Genomic DNA, 23513 nt, shown 5'->3' with positions numbered 1-23513 from the left:
TAAGGAAAAATGGAGGTACGAAGAATAAAAGCTAAGATGGGAATATGGAAGACAAACAATATAGAGGTAATCAACATGAAAGGGAAAGCAATATTCAAAGACATAAAACTTTCTTGAGCATAGGAAAGATATAAACACATAGAATGAAGGGCCACAATTGTTATATGAAATGCATAAGGTGTCTTCTCCCTTCTGCTACTGATCCTGGGGCATTTCTTTCAGAAAACTACCTTTCTCTACTTTCTTGGTCCTGGTGAGACTGATCATTAGAATGCGTACATTGCAGAGTTATTTCTTACTCAGTGTGGTAACTCTGAAAAGGAAACATTATTAATTCTAAAATAGAGGTATCAAGAGGTATTTTTTTAAAACACACTGGGGATATTATTTGGATTCTTGGTTTGCAATCAGGCCAGAATTGTGTCAACATCTCTGATGGAGCCTATTGTATTACACATTGCAGCCATGGACAAGGTTACAGTAAATGATAAAAATTTCAAGCAAAAGGTGGTATAGGGTGAGGGTACAGTTCTCCATTAGTTAATAAACTTCACACTAAGAAGAAATGATGGAAATGTCAGAAAGCCCAATAATGGGTCCTACTAGTCAGAGAGGGAGGGTCTCCCATAGACTGCAGGGCTTTGTAATACATCTAGGAAGGCTGGATACTCCAGTCTCATCTTTATGTATAAGAGTGACCCAAACTGCTCTGTCTGGATAAGGACAACCTTCTGACTCAGCAATGCTGAAAGAGCAAATGTCTGCTTTCAGCCAAGCAGTCACAAAAAGGGCAAGCTCTCCCCAAAGGAAACATGGCCTTGAAAGAACAGATTCCTCCTGAAGCACATTTGTGTCCACATTAAAGCAACCTTTTACCCAGAGAACAAATTTAGAAAGACTAAAAAAAATCTACATCAGAAATTGAGAGCCATATGTTAGCAAATTGAATTTAAATGATAGATAGATAGATAGATAGATAGATAGATAGATAGATAGATAAAATTTCACATAAAGAAAAGAAATTGGAAGATCTAAATGTGAGACAAGATTCCATCAAAATCCTAGAGGAGAACACAGGCAACACCCTTTTTGAACTCGGCCACAGTAACTTCTTACAAGATACATCCACAAAGGCAAAAGAAACAAAAGCAAAAATGAACTATTGGGACTTCATCAAGATAAGAAGCTTTTGCACAGCAAAGGATACAGTCAACAAAACTCAAAGACAACCTACAGAATGGGAGAAGATATTTGCAAATGACGCATCAGATAAAGGGCTAGTTTCCAAGATCTATAAAGAACTTATTAAACTCAACAGCAAAGAAACAAACAATCCAATCATGAAATGGGCAAAAGACATGAACAGAAATCTCACAGAGGAAGACATAGACATGGCCAACATGCATATGAGAAAATGCTCTGCATCACTTGCCATCAGAGAAATACAAATCAAAACCACAATGAGATACCACCTCATGCCAGTGATTGGGGCAAATTAACAAGGCAGGAAACCACAAATGTTGGAGGGGATGCGGAGAAAAGGGAACCCTCATACACTGTTGGTGGGAATGTGAACTGGTGCAGCCACTCTGGAAAACTGTGTGGAGGTTCCTCAAAGAGTTAAAAATAGACCTGCCCTTAGACAGCAGGGCGACCAGGGATCCCCTGCTGGGTCGTCCCCAGGGATCCCCTTCTTTTAGATTTTAAACTACCCGATGCTTTTTTAAAGAACTGGACATTGTTTCATCTTGAATAGTTTATCTCCTGACTTTTTAGAAGCTTAAGGTCACCTAGGCTGTCTTTACTTTGAAATATTCGAAATTTCTGCTTAGTGGATTTAGGTATTTTGAAACAAGACTTGGATTTTCATGTAAAACTTCCTTCTTGGGCAGCCTGGGTGGCTCAGCAGTTTAGCGCTGCCTTCGGCCCAGGGCATAATCCTGGAGACCAGGGACAGAGTCCCATGTTGGGTTCCCTGCATGGAGCCTGCTTCTCCCTCTGCCTGTGTCTCTGCCTCTCTCTCTGTCTCTATCTCTCTCTCTCTGTGGGTCTCTCATGAATAAATAAATAAAATATTTTTAAAAATAAAATAAATTAAAAAAATAAAACTTCCTTCTTATAGAGCCTTGAGAAATAATTTGTGTGGTGCAAATATTTATTCTCTATACATGGAATAAGTACATACACAGTGCAGAAATTATATGACATAATACAGGTCAACTAACAAGGAATAGAGCATTTTTCACCATCTTAACAGTTGGCAAATGATTCCTACACATTACATTTGGATCAAGTGATATGCTATTCATTTATCAGGATCCCTCAAAGATCTTGGGTAATGCCCAATGAATTCTTAAAGGTAGGGGAACCTGGGTGGCTCAGTTGGTTAAGTGTCCAACTCTTGATTTCAGCTCAGGTCATGATCTCAGGGTTGTGAGAGCGAACCCCACGTCAGGCTCCAGGCTGAGTGTGGAGTCTGCTTAAGACTTTCTCTTTTTCTCCTTCTGCCTCTGCCCCACCCCTCAACTCTTGCTTTAAAAATAAAATAGAATTAAATGAATCCTTAAAGGTATATTATACGGTGAAAACTACATAGACATGTTTAATTATCATATATACATTTTAAAATAAGTTTTAAAATAAACTTTTAACCATAAAATACTGAAATTAGTTATGAATAGTTTTTTAAATAGTGGGCTACAAAAAATAAAAATAAAAATAAGTAAATAAAATAAAAACAGCAGGCTACAAGATAAAATAGCAATTCCTTGGTGTGGCATACAAAAGTCCTCTACATTATTCTGTAAGTTGGTAAATTGAACACCAATAAAAAATAAATTTATTATTTAAAAAAAGCCCTTTACAATCAAGCCTCTACCTACTTCTTTCACCTAACTTCTCACTGTTCTTCAATACATGCTAAATTCTCAGGCAGTAAAAAATATCATGTTGTTTTTACCCTCAGTACTTTTGCATATGATATTCTTTTACTGACAGAACTCTTTAATTCTTCTTCCCCTTCCACACCCACCCAATTGGATAACTTCTCCACTAGAGTGACACTAGCCAGCCTGCAGAGCTGGACAGTTCCCAGGCCACCAACATTCCTCCCATTCAGTGCACACACAGACAGACACACAGAGGGGCTGGGTGAGATTAGAAACTAGCAGCTGTGGTCTTCTAGATCTATCAAAGTTTTCACTTATTACATCAGCTTTTCACCAAAACGACTGGGGCTAGCAGCTGGTAGAAAGCCTATAGAGATCAGACTAGAGTTTGCACTTGACCAACTGTAGGTGGCAGTGACAGATCTTGTTCATCAACAGGCAGGAACTCGTGAATCATCCCAGAATGTACACTTATACCGCTTCAGGAGAGGCTCTGCCTTCTGCATGAGTATGGAGCTCATGAGGCTGTTCATAAATAAATATGTTTCAAAGACAAAAATTTCAATAGAAAAGCAAAGTACTAAAAAACAGCCAAGATGCCCTGAGGGAGGAGGGGGAACATAACAAATTAGATACAAAAATTCAGACAGACAGACATAGAGGCAGACAAACTGACTGACCCAACAGAAATAAAGAGCCCAGATTATGTAGTAATCAGGGAAAAGAAATAAAAACTACAAAGAGACACTACTTTATATCAATTTAACTGGCAAATAAGAGGTATGACAATTCCAGAGCTTTGGGTGGTGGCCACTGCTGGGCTCTGGCTTCCTGTTGGAGGAGGGCAAGGTGGCTTGGACACCAGCCCTGGCACTCCTTGCCCTGAGCCCGCCACTTTTCACCTCAGCTCCCTGATGCCACCACAGGCCAGCAAGTGACCCAGATGCAGGCCACCAAGTGTGTGGTGGCGGGAGACGGAGCTGCAGTTGTCTGATCAGTAAAACCAATGATTCCTTGGAGAATACATCCCCACTGCCTTTGACAACTACCCTGCCAATGTTATGGTTGATGGAAAACCAGTGAATCTGGGCTTATAGGATACAGCTGGACAAGATTATGACAGATTATATATCCCTTATCCTATCCACAAACAGATGTGGTCTTAATTTGCTTTTCTCTTGTGAGTCCTGCATCATTTGAAAATGTTCAAGCATAGTGGTGCCCGGAAGTGCAACACCACTGTTCCAACATCCCCATCACCCTGATGGGGACTAAACTTGATCTCAGGGACGACAAACACGTGATTGAGCAACTGAAGGAGAGGAAGCTGATTGCCATCACCTACCCATAGGGTTTGGCCATGCCTAAGGAGATCAGAACTGTTAAATATTTATCTGGAGTGCCTGGATCTCACACAGCAAGGCCTTAAGACACTGTATTCGAGGGTTCTCTGGCTTCTGCCAGCAAGAAGAGGAAGAGAAAATGCCTGCTGCTGTAAATGTCTGGGCCCTTCTCCTGCACTGTCCATCTCAGAACTTTTATTATACTTTGCTCAAAAATGGTGGAGCCTTCACACACAATGCCAAGTTTTTGTTTCACATTACTTTTTCCATAAAACCATTTTGAACCAGTCATTTTTAGTTTTTATCTGTTTAAACTGTAAGACTTAAGACTTTCACATTATATTAAAATTTAGTCCTCAAATGGTAAGCTTTCTTAAAGTCTTATTTTTCAAAAGCTCCTATTCTTGCTCAGCTTAAGAGTTGCCAAAGTAGATTGTGAACTAAGTTGCATTGTTCTGCTAAGAACACTAGGCACTAAACTATTCAAGACCTTTGATTTAAGAAGAGACTGCAGCGTCTCAAGTTTGAAAATGCAGATGCTTCCTAACTAGTTTCTGGTAAGAAAGCACAGCCACCTTCACAAAATGTTGCCATCTAATATCCCAGTAATTTACTGGCCTGAATCCATTCCCTAACGCTAGATTTTATGTCATAATAGAATAAGTGGAAGGACTCAACAATTTGGATCAATCTTTTTGATTTTGTAGTGAGCTATTTTAAAGATGTATTTACTTATTTTAGGGAGTAGGGAAGGGAGAGGGGGAGAAGAGAATCCCAACCATAATCTGCACTGAACATGGAGCCCCACTCAGGGCTCAATCTTACAAGCCTGAGATCATGGCCTGAGCCAAAACCAAGAGTTGGACACCCAACTCACTATCCCACTCCTGCACCCATGTAGTAGATTTAAAAAAAAAAAAAAAAAAAAAACACAGTGTATTTGCTTTTGCTGAGATTATGAAAAGACCTCTTACTCCCACATCCCCCTGATGAAGAATCTACTCTAGTGTGGGTGTACTGGGGTGGGGTGTGTGCAGCATATGGGAGGTGATTAAAGAATGGAGACAGTTATTTTGACAAAATATGGGGGTTAATTTACATTACATAGTACACATCATAATTAAACTGAGTAAAAGTGTCACAGGTAAAATTTTAAAAAGTTAATCTCTGTCAAATGCAGTAAATGATGAGGAAAGATCAGTATTATCACTGCTTTAAGCTTTTTCCTAGAGCTGCCATCCCTCCTGAAATTAGGCATTTAATTTATCTTTGAACTGGTCATTCCCACAGTTGTTAACTTGGTGCTTTTCGTATAGAATCCCTTCTTAATGAGCAACATGCCTCCCTGTTTTGTAAAATCTCTGATAATGCATTAAAAATTTTTTTGTAGATTTGTAAAAGTACATTCCTGTTTCCTTATTACTTTATTCAAAACTAGTAAGTGCTTTCCTTAGTTTTCCAGTATACTAGCTATAAAAATGACATGTTGCAGCTTTACAGTTTTTGAATTTTAGATATTCCTAAACTATGAACTTTCTTAAATCACTATCTTGCCAGATCACCAACACTGTACTTGGACTAGTGCTGACCCTTCCTCTTTGCCTCACCCCTCCTGGACACACACTTGCTGTTGCTCCGCCTAACCATGTTCCTTTGGGTCTATGAGGTTCTAGAAGCCTGTGCTCGTGCTAATGACGTTCTATACAACTTACTTACTGGCAAGAATATAAGGTTGGACCTTTCAACTACTAAAACAACATTTTTTAAATTGATAGTTGTAGAATTATGGGGTGTTTTTACATTGATCTTTTGCTAATGCAATTAGCAGTATGTTCTGCATGTATGACTTAATAAATCCCTGAGACATAAAAAAAAAAAAAAAAGAAGTATGACAATTCCAATGTTGAAAAGAATGTGAAGCAACTGGACTTATCCTGCATTACAGGTGAGAGTATAAACTGGTACAACCACTTTGGAAAACAATTTGACATAATCTTTTAAAGTTAGATATTTAAATTAACCTCTGATCTATCAGTTTCACTCCTAGATGTATACCCTAGAATACATATGGTACATGGAAGAAACACATACAAGAATGTTCTTAGAAGTGCTATTCCTAAAAGGAAACAAACAAGCAAAAAAAAAAAAAAAAAAAAAAAAAGGAAATAACACAAATGTCTACCAATAATAAACTGGAGAAAAAGTTTTCATATAATTAATCCATGAAACTTAAAACAGCAAAAAGGAGTAAACTACAGTTACTGAATCAAAATATATTCATCTCAGTCAGCTACTAATGTATGCAAAAAGCAAACACTAGATGACAATACATCACAATACTGCTAAACAAGGTATAATTTAGACATATATATGTGATATAACTAACTTTAAAATAATTCACAAGGGGGGAATCCCTGGGTGGCTCAGCAGTTTGGTGCCTGCCTTTGGCCCAGGGCTTGATCCTCAAGTCCCGGGATAGAGTCCCACATCGGGCTCCCTGCGTGGAGGCTGCTTCTCCCTCGGCCTGTATCTCTGCCCTCCCCCCACCCCCGTGTCTCTCATGAATGAATAAATAAATAAAAATTTTTTTTAAAAATCCACAAGGAAATAATAAATGTGAAATCCTGGATGGTGGTGGCCTCAGAATAAAGGAAGAATATCTAAGTAGAAGAAAATCATTAGTAATATTCTAGTTGTTGGGCTAGGGTTAGAAAATATGTATTTCGAAAATAATAAAAGACTAAATAAGAAACAGAATTGTCCTAACTATATGGATTCCAAAGGTTTTATAAGTTTCATCTGTCATTTACTGCTAAGGAATTACCATATCTTAAATAAACAGGCTTAGTACCTTAGAAATTTCAGTGAAGCAGTAAAATAACTCTTGAAATACTTCAACACAAGTATCATTGTTAAAACCTTTAAAATGCCAAATTTCCTAGACTTCTTTTCAGAAAAGAAAGAAACAAAAGGGCTTTACAATACCTGATTTCCGTGAAGGTCCAAGACATCTAAGCTTTTGAGGTTCTCCAGGTTTGAAATTTTCTTGATTCTGAAAATCAGAATAAGTAGAGTAGAAATATGGATGTATCACATTAATTGTAAATCAAAACATGCTAAGGTATTTTAATTTATTCTTTTAATTTTAATTTTACTCTATCTTTAGGTAAGTAGATACAGAAACAGCAATAGATCTATGTAAATATGTACATTTACAGAGATTATATGTAATTTTACATATATATATATATGACAAAAACATATTTCCCATTGATTTAATTATAAAATTAATTATGCCCACTGGGGGAAATGTCCCAAAGACAGCTTAAGAGTCAGATCTTTAGGAAAAAGCAATTCTACTTCTTTTTTTTTTTAAAGATTTTTTTATTTATTTATGATAGACAGAGAGAGAGGCAGAGACACAGGAGGTAGGAGAAGCAGGCTCCATGCAGAAGCCCGATGTGGGACTCGATCCCAGGTCTCCAGGATCACGCCCCGGGCTGCAGGCAGCACTAAACCGCTGCACCACCGGGGCTGCCCAGCAATTCTACTTCTAATAACCTTAGGACAAGGCACAGTTCCCTTCAGAATATGATCTAAACTCCTCATCTCGGTCCTCAAGGCCCTAACTCTCATGGCTGCTGAGTCCTTGTCCGGCCTTATCTCCTACCACAGCTCCTACCACAGGCTCTCTCTGCTCCCATCTTGGGGCTTTCTTGCTCTCTCTAATCTGACAAGTTCATTTCTGCCTTGGGGTGTTTACCTTTGTTGCTCCTTCTTCCTCAGTGTTCTTCAGTCAGAACTTCGCATGGTTCACTCCCCCTTCCTATCCTCCTCTCTCCTTCCCCAGCTTTAATTGACTTAATTGCACCTATCCTTGCCTAAAATTACATTATTTATGTGTTTACGTTCTCATGACCTCCTTCCTCAAACCAAAACATGAGCTTCAAGAGGGCAGAAATTTCAACATATTCTCTACTCCATCCCCAGCACTTATTACAGGGGCTCGCACTGAGTAGGAACCCAATAACTATCTATTAACTAAATGGATAAGTTTGATGTACAAGGATATTCATAACAGGATTATTTATCACAGAGACACATTAGACATCACTTAAATGTTTTCTACAAGACCTGCTCAGTTTGTGAATATTTGAAATTTTTTATTTGCCGTCTTGTGAAAAGCTAAAATATTGCTATTAAGTTTTATTTTGTTTTAATTTTTTAAAAGATTTTATTTATGTCAGAGATAGAGAGTAAGTGAGTGAGAGAGAGCACAAGCAGGGGCAGAGACAGAGGGAGAAGGAGAAGCAGATTTCCTGCTGACCAGGGAGCCAGACACAGAGCTCAATCCAGGGACTCCAGGACCATGACCTGAGTCAAAGACAACCACTTAATTGACTGAGCCACCCAGGCACCCCGATTGCTATAAATTTTAAAACACAGCATTTTATCTCTAAAATGCCCTTTATCGGGCAGCCCAGGTGGCTCAGCGGTTTAGCGCTGCCTTCAGCCCAGGGCCTGATCCTGGAGACCCGGGATCGAGTCCCACGTCAGGCTCCCTGCATGGAGCCTGCCTCTCTCTCTCTCTCACGAATAAATAAAATCTATAAATAAGTAAATAAATAAATAAAATGCCCCTTATCCTTTTTTACTTTTTATTTAAACTCAATTAACATATAGTATATTATTAGTTGCAAAAGTAGAGCTCAGTGATTTATCAGTTGTATATAACACCCAGTCCTCATTCCATCACGTCTTCTTTAATGTCCATCACCCAGGTACCCCATCCCCCACCCAACTCCTCTCCAGTGTGACCCTCAGTTTCTTTCCTGTGATTAAGAGTCTCTTGTGGTTTGTCTCCCTCTCTGATTTCATCTTGTTTTAGTTCTCCCTTCCATCCCCTATGTTCCTCTGTTTTCTTAAATTCTACATATGAGTGAAATCATATGTTGTCTGATGGCCTTATTTTGCTCAGCATAACACCTTCTAGTTCCATCCACAACATTGCAAGTGGCAAGATTTCTTTTTTAATGCCTGAGTAATATTCCATTGTTTATATATACCACCTCTTCTTTATCCGTTTATCTGTCGATGGATATCTGGATGCTTTCCAGAGTTTGGCTCTTATGGACATTGGTGTTATAAACATTGGGGTGCAGGTGCCTTCAGATCACTACATCTGTATCTTTGGAGTTATATACCTAGTAGTGCAATTGCTGGGTCGTAGGGTAGCTCTATTTTCAACTTTTTAAAGAACGCCCATACTGTTTTCCAGAGTGGCTTTTCTAGCTGGCATTCCAAACAACAGCGTAAGAGGGTTCCCCTTTCTCCATGTCCTTGCCAACATCTGTCATTTCCTGATCTGTTAATTTTAGCCATTCTGATAGGTATCAGGTTTTGATTTGTATTCCCCTGATGCCAAATGATGCTGAGCATTAAAATGTCCCTTCTTATATTCCTTAATGAATAGGGCCCATCCATTGTTTCCTCATTTCTATCTTTTCTGGCTACCTTACCTGTCTAACTGCCTCCAACTAGACAGTTCTAACAAAACAAAACAAAAACTACTTCCCTCTTATTTTTTTTCCTCTCCTACAGATCCTACTTTCTCCTGTTGCCATAATTTAGTAGAGGGAAGGGAGCAGTGGCAAAGAAAGGGTAGAAATGAAGTTCATGCAGTCCATCTTGATCATCACCTGCCTATCACTATTTCTGTTGCTACTGCTTATGGCCTCAAAGAACCATTTCTACCTTCCTAAATGTTTCCAGAATCTGGATCATCCCTTGAAACTTCATTATATGCTGATCACTATGTAAACATAATGCCAATTTAAACTTTGAGAATTTCCATCTCCATGTGACCTCAGCCAAAGAACTCAGCTACATCATTGCCAAATCCAAAATTACATCACCACAACCAATTCAATCCAATTTGGTATATAAAAATATCTGTCATATACCCACTATGCCCCATCACAATGTGACAGCATTCTTCTCTCCCTTCTCTCTCTCTCTCTCATTACTCCCCCATTTTGTCTTTTGTTCTTCCTATCTCTATTTTTCCTTAGTATTTTAAAAGAATTTCTCAACCTTATAGCTGACACTATCAGATAGGAAAACAGACAAAACTATCAACAAAGTTATTCTTCTGCCTGCTTTGCTTTTGAAATACCTAGAACAATTGGAGGAAATTACAATAACCTAATAATATGGCTAGGACAGAGTGATGTTCTCCAGCAATCTGACTTCCCAGCTATTAGAGAAGCCTTTTATGCAACTCTTTGATCCTGCCAAGTCCACATTCCCTAAAATGGCAGTTCTCAAACTTCTGTGAGTATCAGAATCATCTGGAGGGCTTGCTAAAATATAGACTGCTGAGCTTCACCTCCAGAGTTTCTGGGACAGGGTCCAAACATTTGCCTAACATATTCCTGGGTGGTGCTGATGCTGCTGGGCCAGAGTTCACATTTTGAGAAGTATTACCTTAAAATATAGATCTCCTTCATCAAATTTCAACTTTCCTCTCATATGAGTTTCATGAGGATGAACTCACCTACTTAGAAAATACTAAAGCATATTCCAAGGAAATAAGAGAGGCAGACAAAGATTTATGGGTAAGGATATTTTTCACAGCATTATCATAGCAAAAATGAGGGATACAATGTAAATGTCTAACATGTGGAAAATATTAAGTGAATCCATCTATGTATCTACAAATGTAAATGTCTAACAAGTGGAAAATATTAAGTGAATCCATCTATCTATGTATCTACAAATCTATATATTACACAGCTCTAAAAAGTGTTTTCAAAAATGTTTCTCAAAGAACATTTAATATGAGAAGATATAAATAATTTAATATATTGAAGTGAAAAAACATAGTATAAAAACTAATTTTGTAAACTGTGATATGTTAAGTATAGAATAAAGAGTGCTATTCAGTGTAGATAACCAATATTTGGAAATAAGGCAAAAGAATGACTGACTGCATGTCCTCTCAATATATCAGAGCACTGTGAACAAGCCTATCTAAGGACCACCTGACTATTTACTACTCATGAGAGCCCAAACTCTTTAAAGTTATATGCTAACTTGTAGAAAATTGATTAAAATATAATGATGATTTTTGCCAGGTAGGAATGTAATTTATTTCTGTGTGTTAGAGAAATAACTCAGAGGGTTATAATCTTACTGCTTTGTAGGACATGAACCCATTTTATAACTTACTCATATTCTGACATTCTTTGCTTTTCATTGACTATATATCAGTTTCTCTTATCCTCCTTTTGAACCAGCTTTGTTATCCGACTGGTTCCCTCATGATTGAGTTAATTAAAACATTGGCCTATAATTACTATTTGTCTGAGAATTCTATTTTTAACATTTTGAAAACTACACACAAGGGACAGAGACTGTTTCGGCCTAAAGTTCTCAGATTTGGAGGATCAATGTATTCTGTTTCTGTGTTTATCAGAAACTCTGGGCAGTTTTAAGGTGGTCCAATCACAGAGCCCAGCCTGTGTCGTCAGCCTTCCCACAGAATTCTACCAGAGGCTCACATACCATTAAGCTATCCAGTAAAACACCACCTATATGCTGTGACTTCAGGCATTCTTTTAGCTTTGACACATGGTGGCTTCACTATTCTCACTGCAGATTTGGACTGCCCAGAGAAATAGGGGAAAGAAATAGATTAAGTCATTCATTGTCAGTTAAACCCAGACCAACCAAACATCTTGGTGTCTTGTCTTCATGAACTACCTTTATCATAGATTCTTTCCCCCACCCCCAGCACCTGAAATGACCTAAAAAAAAAAAAAAAAAAAGAAAGAAAGAAAAAGAAAAAAGAAAAAAGGAAAAAAAAAAGATTCAATTCTAAAGAATTCAGAGGCAGATAAAGTTATCAGTTGACCAGGAGACCACTGCTCAGATTAGGTATTGACCTCATGAATTTGCAGAATTGTAGTCAGCTCCCAATACGACCCAAAGATGTTTTTTAAAAGGAAGTTCTCCCATTAAATGGACTGAAACTAGGAGAAGACAAGCCTTACCCATCACATCAGCAGCTACAGACCCCCAGGGGTACATCAGAGCCTATCTCTGCAAGCCATATTATGATACTGATGCCTGCATAAGGACCACACTACAGAAATACATATGAAGGCAAGGCTTTTCAGGTGTTAGAGACAAATCCTTAAGTGGAGACCTTCCAGGAATCAATAGGAAAGGAATATGGAATCCTGAGCCTGTTGAGTTTTGTATCTATAATCCTGGGTGACGAGACAAAACGCACTGAAGTTCTACCTATTAGCCTGTGATCATGCAAGCATGAGAAGATCTCACAAGGATAAACAAGAACACAGAAAGTAGAAGAGTTAGATGGCAAGAACTTCAGTGGCACAGTGGTACAGAGGGGCTGGGGGTTCTTCGGTAGCAATGCAAACCTCACATACAGAATCTGAGCACATTCTAGATTTTGGCCAGAAATCTTTGTTGGAGCTGCTGGAACTTAGAGAAATATGTTTGCCCTGGATTTTAACAGCTGGTTCCACTGTCTTGGACTAAAAGATGGTGCAGTGCTCTGCAAAGAGAGAAACCATCCTGGACTGGCCCAGCAGGGGGCAACAGTTCATCCAAGACAAACCTGGGGAGGCAGGGTGGCTGATGAGCTGCTCTCTCCTCCAGCATTCCTTAGCCAGATTTGCCTAAAGTTCACTAAAATCCTGCCTCAGGATAGATTTGCATCTTCAAGGCTCACATAGCTGACTAGAAAACATGAGGCAGATTTGCCTTGTTCTGATACCTCAGAAATATGCATTTGGGGAGAATGCAGAAAGTTGTCTTTCTGACTTTCTTTTTCACTCGAGAACACTAATGCTCTAAATTCCTTATAGCTGTTTTCTTTATGTGAAAAATGAAGTAAAACATGACCAAACACAAACAAAGCAGAAAGAGAGAGTAGAAAGAGGAAGTGACTTAATCAGATTAGTTTTATTTGACCAAGGATAAGGATACAGAAAAGGGCATTAAATCCCTTAGAATTGGAGAACAAAGAGACCTCTGGAGAGGTAAGAAGGTCAGATAGACTGGTGTCTTCAAGCAACAAGTTATTTTTAAAAAAAACTTAAAAGGTTATTTCTGAGAAGTCAGAGAAGCTGCAAGGGAGAAGTAGGAAGAAAAGTCAGTTGAGAGATAATTTAAAACACTGGGACCCAGGAGCGGCTCTTAGATACTATGTTTAAAACTAGCAAAGGAGAGGGGATCCCTGGGTGGCTCAGCGGTTCGGCACCTGCCTTTGGCCCAGGGAGCGATCCTGGAGTCCCGGGATTGAGTCCCGCATCGGGCTCGAAACAAATCAAAAGAAGTCCAAAAGAAATTACATGCCAAGTTTTAGACTTATCAGAACAAACAAACAAATCAAAAGAAGTCCAAAAGAAATTACATGCCAAGTTTTAGACTTATCAGACTAAAACACAGAGCTTCTTTCCTTTAGACAGACAGTACCATTTATTAATTTATGCTGATGAGCTATTGTATAAGAGCCTGCTTCTCCCTCTCTCTCTGCCTGTGTCTCTGCCTCTCTCTCTCTCTCTCTGTGTCTATCATAAATAAATAAATCTTTAAAAAAAAAAAAAAACTAGCAAAGGAGATTAAAAATGTCACTAGGAAAAAACTCCAGGACTGAAAGGAGGCCATAAAGCAATGGTGCTAAAAAACAAATGGAAGCTATGCAAACAAATCAAAAACTCCACAGATTAGAAACTAGTTAAGAAATCTCTGAGAGAGAGAACAGGGAGCACCTAAAGGGAATGCCTTAAATGTATGAAAAGTTGACTTCTTACTTTACTCCATAAACTACTCTGGCTGGCATATTCCTCCTGCATACAGTTTATACATATATAACCTGCAAAAGTCCCTTTACATCTCCATTTCTTCTTCTGTGAATAAGAGAGCTGATCTCTGGAGTCAGTTTAAGCTCTAATACTCCATGCTCCTTTAATTTCCCCAAATTCCCTCCAGCTGCCATAATGTTCAGTTTAAAGTATAACACTTGAACCAAGTACAGACAATAAACTACTTTGGTAGGAACTATACTGGTAGTAAACACAGAGAAGAGACAAGAGCCTAGGATTCTGGGGCATGATATTGGAAAAATACCTTATATTACCACTGACCAGTGAGAATAAAGAGGTAATTGGAGATCCATGGTGTCAGGGAGAAAGTGGTGGGGAGGGGAACCAAGCTTGGGTGTAATACTGTAACTAAAATTCATCATTTGATCATATAAAAATCATTTTTGGAGTTGGCTAAACAGCCCTTCTTTGTAGGCATTGCGAAAGCTATCCAGTAAAACAGAATGGTGAGAAAAGTCATAGACAACTATCGGTCAGAAATTATGTAACTGCACTACTCAACAGAGCTTAGAAAAGGAACTGGGGAAGCTCATATAGGATGTAATATTAAATGCATACCGAGAACACCATCTGAACAAGAATCAATCAGTAATTTGACAAACCTGAAATATCAAATGTCTACCCACAGTCAAGTACAGAGAGGGATTATAAGTGAAACACACAAGACGAAAGTGAATATACACGGTTGCTTACAAGATAGCTCAAGAAAATAAAAAGTTAAGGCCAAAGTCTGCTATTTACTTCCATGTAAGATAGAGCACTGGGAAGTAATGGAAATAATAAAATATGCATTCCATAAATATTATTTGGTCTGTCAGATTGAATCTCATAAAACAAATTATGACGGAATCTTAATCCATTCAAATAATCTTACCAAATTTTAGTCTATTCGTTTTTTTTTTTTTTTTTTTTTAGTCTATTAGTTTCTTAAGGATTCTTCAATTCTGAATTGCTCTCAAACACCAGAAGTCTCAACATTAGCCCCAAGTAAATAAACAAATCTGTTCTATAAAGATTACCTGTTTTTCCCCAGCAGAAGGACACGGAGGGATCTCAGAGTAGAAAGCCCACTGATTTCTTCAATTTGGTTATCATATAAATCCAAGAATATTAGCCTCTGTAGATTAGAAATATTTTGGATCCGAGTTATAAAATTGTGTTGGAAGTTCAATAAACGAAGGTGTTCTTCTCCATCAATGATAGGACATACAGTCAGCTTTTGCCTAGAAAACATTTTAAAAAGTTAATATAGTTTCGATGTGATAACCTGTCTCCTCTTATTATTACAAATATAATAGTATCTTTGTGCTCCCACACTGTGAGAAGAAAAAAATAAACAGAATCCTTTCTTGCCTCCAGAACCTGAATATCCTGGATCTAATTATAAATTATTTCTATAAAAGACAATACACTTTGACAGGCAATTACTAAAATTAAGTCTAAGCTCTCGTATTAAGAAAAGTCTCCAATATTGATTATTTCTCATAAAATTGACATAACATCAGAAAACACTCAATGTAATTGCCTTCTGAAAATTCAAATGATTCAAAGAACCATGTCACATAACCAGAGAAATACCCTTGCCATCAATCCACTGATGCTAAGAATACCCAGGCAACTGAGTCGTAAGGGAAAAAAACCACAACTCATACACAGGTCTCTCATGGAATCACAGACTCCTGAGCTAGATGACATCTTAGGAAGAGCAAGAAATTCAGCCATCTACAGTTCACTTTCATGAATACAGTTTCATCCTGAAATCCATTAATGGGCAGGTGGTCCTTATTACACATTTCCTTAGAAGCACAGATCTTAAGAGTATTTACATGTTCAACATTAACTTTAGACTTTGCAGAACATTCAGAATGCTATAGGATAGGATGAAACCTTACTAATACATGCTTTTAGCTGTATTTGAAACACTAAAGCATCAATTATGTGAAAAGTTATTGTGTATTACATGTGAAGTAAATCTGTGCAGGGCCCTTTAAGAATTCTACTACTCTAATAAAATGGCCAGAGGAATGATTCCACTCTGAGGTTTTCAACATGAAAATGTAGCTGTACTGATCAGCGTGTGAACAACTCTAATGTGGAGACTTATTAGAACTATTTCCTTTCAGTAAAAATCAAGCGAATATAACCTTTGAAAAAAATAAGAGTGCTACAAGCATGAGTGAAATTGTGGTTGAAATCTTTTAATGTGCGCTTAGTACTTAGAATTCATTCGTGCATTCAATACTACCACATTTGCTCCTTACCTTGTAAAGTATAAATTAATAAAAGACAAGTTTTCTAGTTTAAAATCTGTATCTTTACTTATCAACTTAGCAAAAAACTTTGTCTCCTTTTTCCTGCTTCAGTCTTCCTCTGTTTCTCTGTTAAACTTACCAATACCCCCAGCTTCTAGTTCACCCAATTTCTGAGTCAGTCATCACTGAGAAAGGAAAAGAAATAATCTTGGCCTCCCTCTTACACAAGCCGCTGTAGCTTGAAGTAAAGTCACTTTCTCAGATTCCAAATCCAGTGACTAAGTCCCAACTGCAAGGCTCACTTGTCCACCCCTCGGCCCCCTAAGTCCCTGCCATGCAGCAAAACAAGCAAACACACATACATAATAAGCCAGTGCTCTCCAGAGGGGATTGTTCTGCCTACAAAATCCCTGATTTGTTATACGTCCTGCCCTAACACCAGGTGTTTATTAGACTATATTTCTGCCTCTGTATTTCCTACTTGATGCTGGTACGCCTAACTCCCAGGACAGCCAGAGTCTAACTCTCTAAGCACTTCTTCTCAGTCTGGAGTCTCCTCTGGATCCCTCAGTCTCCTGGCACAGAAGTAGTACAGCATGGCAGATCTGCCTTTGGAAACCACTGCTGTTACCACTGGCTCTCAAATAATGATTCCAAAGGGCTTTGCTGCTAACCCAACTCTTGACTGCACATTCTGGTACTGCTCACATTATGCCTGAGCTTCTGGCATCTTTGTCATCCTGCCATTTCACAACGAGCCTGTGAGGCAGAGTCAATTCCCCTGATCCTGCCTTTCCTCGGTAAGCAAGTCTCCACCTAACCAAAGTCTGCACCTTCACCCTAGATGTCCGTGATACAAGGACCATCTTCACAACTGCCTGAATTACCACAAGCTACCACTCAAATTCCTAACTTGTTATGCGACAATCTCACAAACATTGGCTCCTGTTAATATCAAGGCACACACAACTGAAGGACTGAGGTACTGTTCTTGGACTTAAAAGACTAAGCTAAAAATTACCATAAAATCCCTCAAAACATTAAAAGGATTATCAGGAAAGTTACAAATATTAGGTAGCATTAGGATCACAAAATCAACAATACTGCAAAGCTGTCATGAGAGCTGGTGCCCTCAAGTGGTGCTCTGCCTACAATACAACACATCACACCCTCCAGAGAGCTTTTTCCCCAACTACACACACAGATGGTCTATGACAGTTCACTGTCAAGTGTGCACTGCTCAAGTAAGAAGTCTGCTTAACAATTTGCTCTTGGAAATGCACTACTATGCTGTATAGCAGAAATAGTTTCTCTAGGCTGGTTATAGCACTAAGGTAGGATGGTGGTGCTTCATCTACCATTGTATTGATAAGGGCTTCCTAGAGTTATTTTTTTTTTATTTAAATTCAATTTACGTAACATATACTGCATTATTAGTTTCAGGGATAGAATTTAGTGATCCATCAGTTGCATATAACACCCAGTGCTCACTACATCATGTGCCCTCCTTATGTCCATCACCCAGTTACCCCGTCCCCCCACCCAGCTCCTGTCCAACAACCCTCAGTTTGTTCTCTATAGTTAAGAGTCTCTTATGGTTTGCCTCCCTCTCTGTTTTTTTTTGTTGTTGTTGTTGTTTTGTTTTTTTTTAAAGATTTATTTATTTATTCATGATAGACATAGAGAGAGAGAAAGAGGCAGAGACACAGGAGGAGGGAGAAGCAGGCTCCATGCACCGGGAGCCTGACGTGGGATTCGATCCCGGGTCTCCAGGATCGCGCCCTGGGCCAAAGGCAGGCGCCAAACCGCTGTGCCACCCAGGGATCCCCTCCCTCTCTGTTTTCATCTTATTTTATTTTTCCTTCCCTTCCCCTATGTTCATCTGTTTTGTTTCTAAAATTCCACATGAGTTTAATCATATGGTATTTGTCTCCCTGAATGAGTTATTTCACTTAGCAGAATGCCTTCTAGTTCCATTCACAATGTTGCAAATGGCAAGATTTCATTATTTTTGATGGATGAGTAATATTCCGTTGTATGTATATTCATATATGTGCATGTACATACGTATATGTACAGTATATATATATACACATACAATATATATACATATATGTGTGTAAATATACCTCTTCTTTATCTATTCCTCTATTGATGGACATCTGGGTTCTTTCCATATTTTGGCTATTGTGGACATTGCTGCTAAAAACATTGGGGTGCATGTGCCCCTTTGAATCACTATGTTTGTATCCTTTGGATAAATGCCTAGTAGTGCAATTGTTAGCTCATAGGGTAGCTCTATTTTTAACTTTCTGAGGAACCTCCATGCTGTTTTCCAGAGTGGCTGGACCAATTTGCATTCCCATCACAGTGTAGGAGGATTCAAAGGCTTCCTAAGATTTAAAACTAAAGATCAATTCCTAAATATATTCACTCATTCAAAAAATTTTTAGCCTATTTTGTCCCAGGCTCTGTTCTAGGTGCTGGGGATACAGAACTGAATAAAACTCCCCGTGTTTGTGGAGTTTATATTCTAGTAGAAGGAGATAAACAATAAACTTGATAAGTAAAATACTTCATACATTAGAGGGTGATAAATGCTCAGAAGAAAGATAGGGCAGAGAAGGGGCTTAGGGAGTGTCAGGGTGGAAGGGGTAGTAGTTTTGGAGATGTTGGCTGGGAAAGGTCATCCCCGACATAATGACATTTGAGTAAAGACCTGAAAGAAGTTAGGGAATGAGCCTACAGACACGTGGGGGCACAGTATTCTATGCAAAGGGAAGATCAAATGCAAAAGTCCTGAGGTATAAGCACACTTGGTGTATTTCAGGGGCACCAAGGAGGCAAATGTAATTTCAGTAGAGTGATGAAGGAGAAATTAGGAGGTCAGGCCAGTGAGGTAACAGGAACTTAACTGGATAGGGCCTAGAAGGGCCCATATGAGGACTATATTATAAATTATTCTATCCTAAAATCCATTTTTATCAATGTCATAGTCTAGAACTGCTAAACTACTCTTCCAGGGTATAGGTAAGCACTGTTACATAACTATAAAAATCCCTCCTCCCACCCCTGGAAGAATAAAGAATTGGTAACAGTGATTATACCTATGTGGCAGAACTGGAGAGCTAAAGAACAAGAGAAGAGAGAGACACTTCTCTATCTTTCCAATCTTGTACCGTGTTTATGTATTATCTCATCAAAAAAAGAAAAGAAATTGTCCTTACCTTTCTAGGGTCAACCTGTCTGAGTACAGAATTTTCTCTTCAGAAGAACGTTGCAAAATGGGAAATGACGGCATTGATGAGCTTGCCAGATTAATATGATCACCTATTGAAAATGATATACAAATTACTTGATTAAGAAAAACCTTAAAATCTTGAAACTAAAGTCACCTTATATTTGGGGAAGTTTAGCATCTACAAATATCTTTTCTGGAAAGTACAGTTTCCATAGCTCTCTAAGGAAAAAATTAATTACTACATCTGAGTTTGTTCCTTTCCTCCTCAGCCCTGAACTACATGTTCTGTATATACCAAATAATCTTTCCCTTGCTTTACAGATTGGTTGAAAGTATAGAGCTACTCTAGCACTATATTTACCCCTTTATAATGCTGACTCCTGGTACTAAATTTTAACTCTCTTAAAACTGAGATGATAGTCCCTCATTACCAGATACATTTGGGCCAGCACTATGACAGCCCTGCCGGATTCTGGACTTTGAAGGTGTCTGAATGGAAGAATCTCCAAAGGCTGATAAGGAGCTCATGGTAGTTTTCATTTCCAGCCCACATAGTTCTGTCACGTTTGTTGTGGATGAGATGCATGATGATTTATTACGAGGCGAAGGGCTTATTACTCTTCCATCTCCTTCAAAATATCAAAAAGTTTATCACAAAGCTACACAATACATAACTTTGCTACTGGAAATACAGAGAAAGTAGTTTTGGATAGCAGATTCTTTGTATCTTCAGCTACCATTAGTAGAGAATATTGCAGAGACCAATGGATGTGGATAAATGCTGTACATTTGTAGTTAGGGTCCACGGGGCATATGATCCTCCCAAGAGGTTTAGAGGCTGTTGGTCCTATACACCTGACTGCCATTAAGTAGCTTTCAATCTAACGGGCAAGCAATATGAAATAGACTAGTAAAACGAAATGCAGAATAAAAGAAATAGTATCTGTTATATATTCACAAATAAATGTGACAGTTATTTGGCATTTAAGAAGATGGTTACACATGGGTTTGGGAGGAGGTGAATACTAAAGTATATTTTAAAGACCCAGAAGAATGTAGGATGGTCGAGAAGAGACGCTGGGAAATTCCAGAAATGAAGTAAGATTTGAGTAGTGGGGTCAAAGGGGTCAGTCTGAACATCAGAGGAAATCTACTGTTTTCTCCTATTAAGAGAAAATTTCCTAAAAGAAGCAAATGATGTTGAAGGGATAAGCAGTAAAATAGAAATGATGGTTACCACAGAATTATTCTGCTTAAACAAACCAATAAGGTGAAAAGAATAACACAAATCTAGGAAGCTACCATACTCCTTGGGAGACCATCAGACAGTATAATGACAACTTAAAATCAAGTTCTATATAGATACTATTAAAAAGCTTCAAGAGGGGTCCTAGATGGCTCAGTCAGTAAAGCATCTGTCTTTGGCTCAGGTCATAATCTCATGGTTTTGGGACTGAGCCCTGCATATGGGACTCCCTGCTCAGCGAGGAGTTGGCTTCACCCTCTCCTTCTGCTCTTCCCCTCCACTCGTGTTCTCTCTCTTTCTCTCTCTCTCAAATAAACAAATAATATCTTTAAAAAAAAAACTGTCAAGCAATGATATTTGCTAGCTTCTATGAGTCTACAAAGTATAAACCGAAGTATCACATACCTAGCTTCTTGTGCAAAATAATCAGTGCTCATACTCCACTTTTCTAAGTATCATGAAACATCAAAAAAAAAAAAATAGTGTTCTAGAATATAGTCACTCAGAACTGACATGTTCGCCAGTAAACTGCTCTTGTGACAGGATTTAGCTCCTAGCAGGATACCATGGCAATCATGATTTAGTAAACCGATTTAGAAATCAAAATTCAGATAGGTAAAAAAAAAAAAAAAAAAAAAACAGGAAGGAACAAAAATAGTCTAAGAATTAACTGATTAAGGTGTAACTGGTCAGCTAAAGATGATAAAGGTAAAACTCCACAAACAACAGACCACCTTGATTTCTCTCATTAGCATCAGAGTTAGGTTTTTAAATTATTTTGTTAAAACTTCATGTTAATTCTCAATTTAAGAGGCAGATTTAAACTTTAAAAGACTGGGGGGTATAGAGGAAATAGAGGTATAGAGGAAATCAAAGAGTAGTTTCATCTATGCTTAAAGGAGTTTTATCCTTACATTTTTCAGCTCGTATCATACACAAGAGTCATAATCCCTATCCCCATGATGAGTTTACTTTCACCATCAGTGTGATATACGTCTTACAACAAATAGCAAGGAATGAGAATGACTATGGAGAAAGGCCTTAAAACACACAAAAAAAGATCCTCTAAATGATTGGAAACTAGACTGATCTATAATTGACATATCCCCATATTTATGTGGATATATAAATACCCACATATATGCACATATATTTATATATCAAACTGCCATATATATTTGTGGGATGCTTCGCCCTACATATAAACCATATTACTATGTGGCAAAATTTTAATTGAAACATTTTCTGTTATTTCATATGTCACTATTTAATTTACTAGATATTAAGCCCCTGTTTTCCCAATTAAAGGCATAAGTTCTTTGGGAGCCAGACCTCATTTTAGACTCTATATTTCTGGCAGAATCCAAAATCAATAAATTAATTAATTGATTTTCCAATTTACTAAAGGTTAAGTGGAAATCTATTTTGCATATACTATTTCTGTTAAAAAAAAAAAAAACCACGAAAGTCTTGTATTTTAGTATGAAAATGCTAACCAGAGGCACCTGGGTGGTGCAGTTAAGCATCCCACTCCGTGCTCAGCATGGAGTCTGCCTGAGATTTTCTCACCCTCTTCCCCCTTATTTATCAAATAAATAAATAAATCTTTTTTTAAAACTCTGTCCATTCTTTCAATAATGTCTATATTCAAGAAGAATCTTTCTGAACTATACCCTAGATACGTGGATGAATGGATGGATAAGTGGATGGATGGAAAAATGGGTGGATGGATGATACAGAACATGGTCATTTATATATGGTCTACTCAGCCTTATCTTTGAGATACTAATTCTAGATTTTCTGCTGATTTATCATGATCTTAAGAGTGAAACATTGCCTCTTCCCCTCTACATACACATTTTAGAATTCTTAATTAAGGGATTTAATAAATTAAATTCTGATTAACTGAGATTTTATTATAACCCTGGAATATCTGACTCTTACAAAATCTCAAGGATATAGGTAGGGATTAACTGTTAATAATATTCTAAGAAGTCCAAAAGAAATTACATGCCAAGTTTTAGACTTATCAGACTAAAACAGAGCTTCTTTCCTTTAGACTGACAGTACCATTGATTAATTTATGCTGATGAGCTATTGTATACGTTTAATTAATTTTGAAAAAATGGGAAATGGGGTGAAATTAATTAGAATAATTGGGTATCAGAATGCAGTTTATTAGATAAAGATTCCCAAACTTTCCTGATAAAGTTCTACTCATAATTTCTACAAAGGTTTATGCCTTTGCACATAGAATGATGAGTACAGAAGTCACAAAAACTCCAACTACACGCCAAATGGTCTATCTACTAATACCTTACCACTTAAAAAAATATCCTTGGCCAGTCATCCAGAAATCTGTATAAGAACTTCCTCTTCTAACTTGAGAATAGCATAAAATATATAAATTTGACTCATGACTTAGAAAACAAAATACAAGATATTATTATTAAAAATGTGAAGGAGGGGATGCCTGGGTGGCTCAGTTGGTTGAGCGCCTGCCTATGGCTCGGGTCGTGATCCCAGGGTCCTGGGATCAAGCCCCATATCATGCTCCCTGCTCCTCAGGGAGCCTGCTTCTCCCTCTCCCTTTGCCTGCTGCTTGCTCTGATTATGCTCTCTCTCT

At 38.0% G+C, this 23513-nt stretch overlaps 1 protein-coding gene across 4 annotated transcripts in view; it reads right to left on the bottom strand.

Annotated features, from left to right (window-relative positions):
- The window catches only part of LRRC49 (leucine rich repeat containing 49), a 158834-nt gene that overhangs the window by 130104 nt on the left and 5217 nt on the right, over window positions 1–23513 (bottom strand). For 2 of the 4 annotated variants that reach the window (XM_049104437.1, XM_025472296.3), the window contains exons 4-7: window positions 20073–20270; window positions 19628–19730; window positions 15168–15371; window positions 7217–7283 (exon numbers count right to left, since the gene is read on the bottom strand). In XM_049104437.1, the coding sequence (XP_048960394.1) occupies window positions 7217–7283; window positions 15168–15371; window positions 19628–19730; window positions 20073–20270 (572 nt within the window). The remainder of the gene's footprint in view (window positions 1–7216; window positions 7284–15167; window positions 15372–19627; window positions 19731–20072; window positions 20271–23513) is intronic. The other 2 variants (XM_049104438.1, XM_025472298.3) reach the window with 1 other exon arrangement.

Source organism: Canis lupus, chromosome 30 (assembly GCF_003254725.2).
Source record: "Canis lupus dingo isolate Sandy chromosome 30, ASM325472v2, whole genome shotgun sequence".
NCBI lineage: Eukaryota > Metazoa > Chordata > Mammalia > Carnivora > Canidae > Canis > Canis lupus.
The sequence above is the reverse complement of the archived record's forward strand: the minus strand, read 5'-3'. Positions and strand labels throughout refer to the sequence as shown.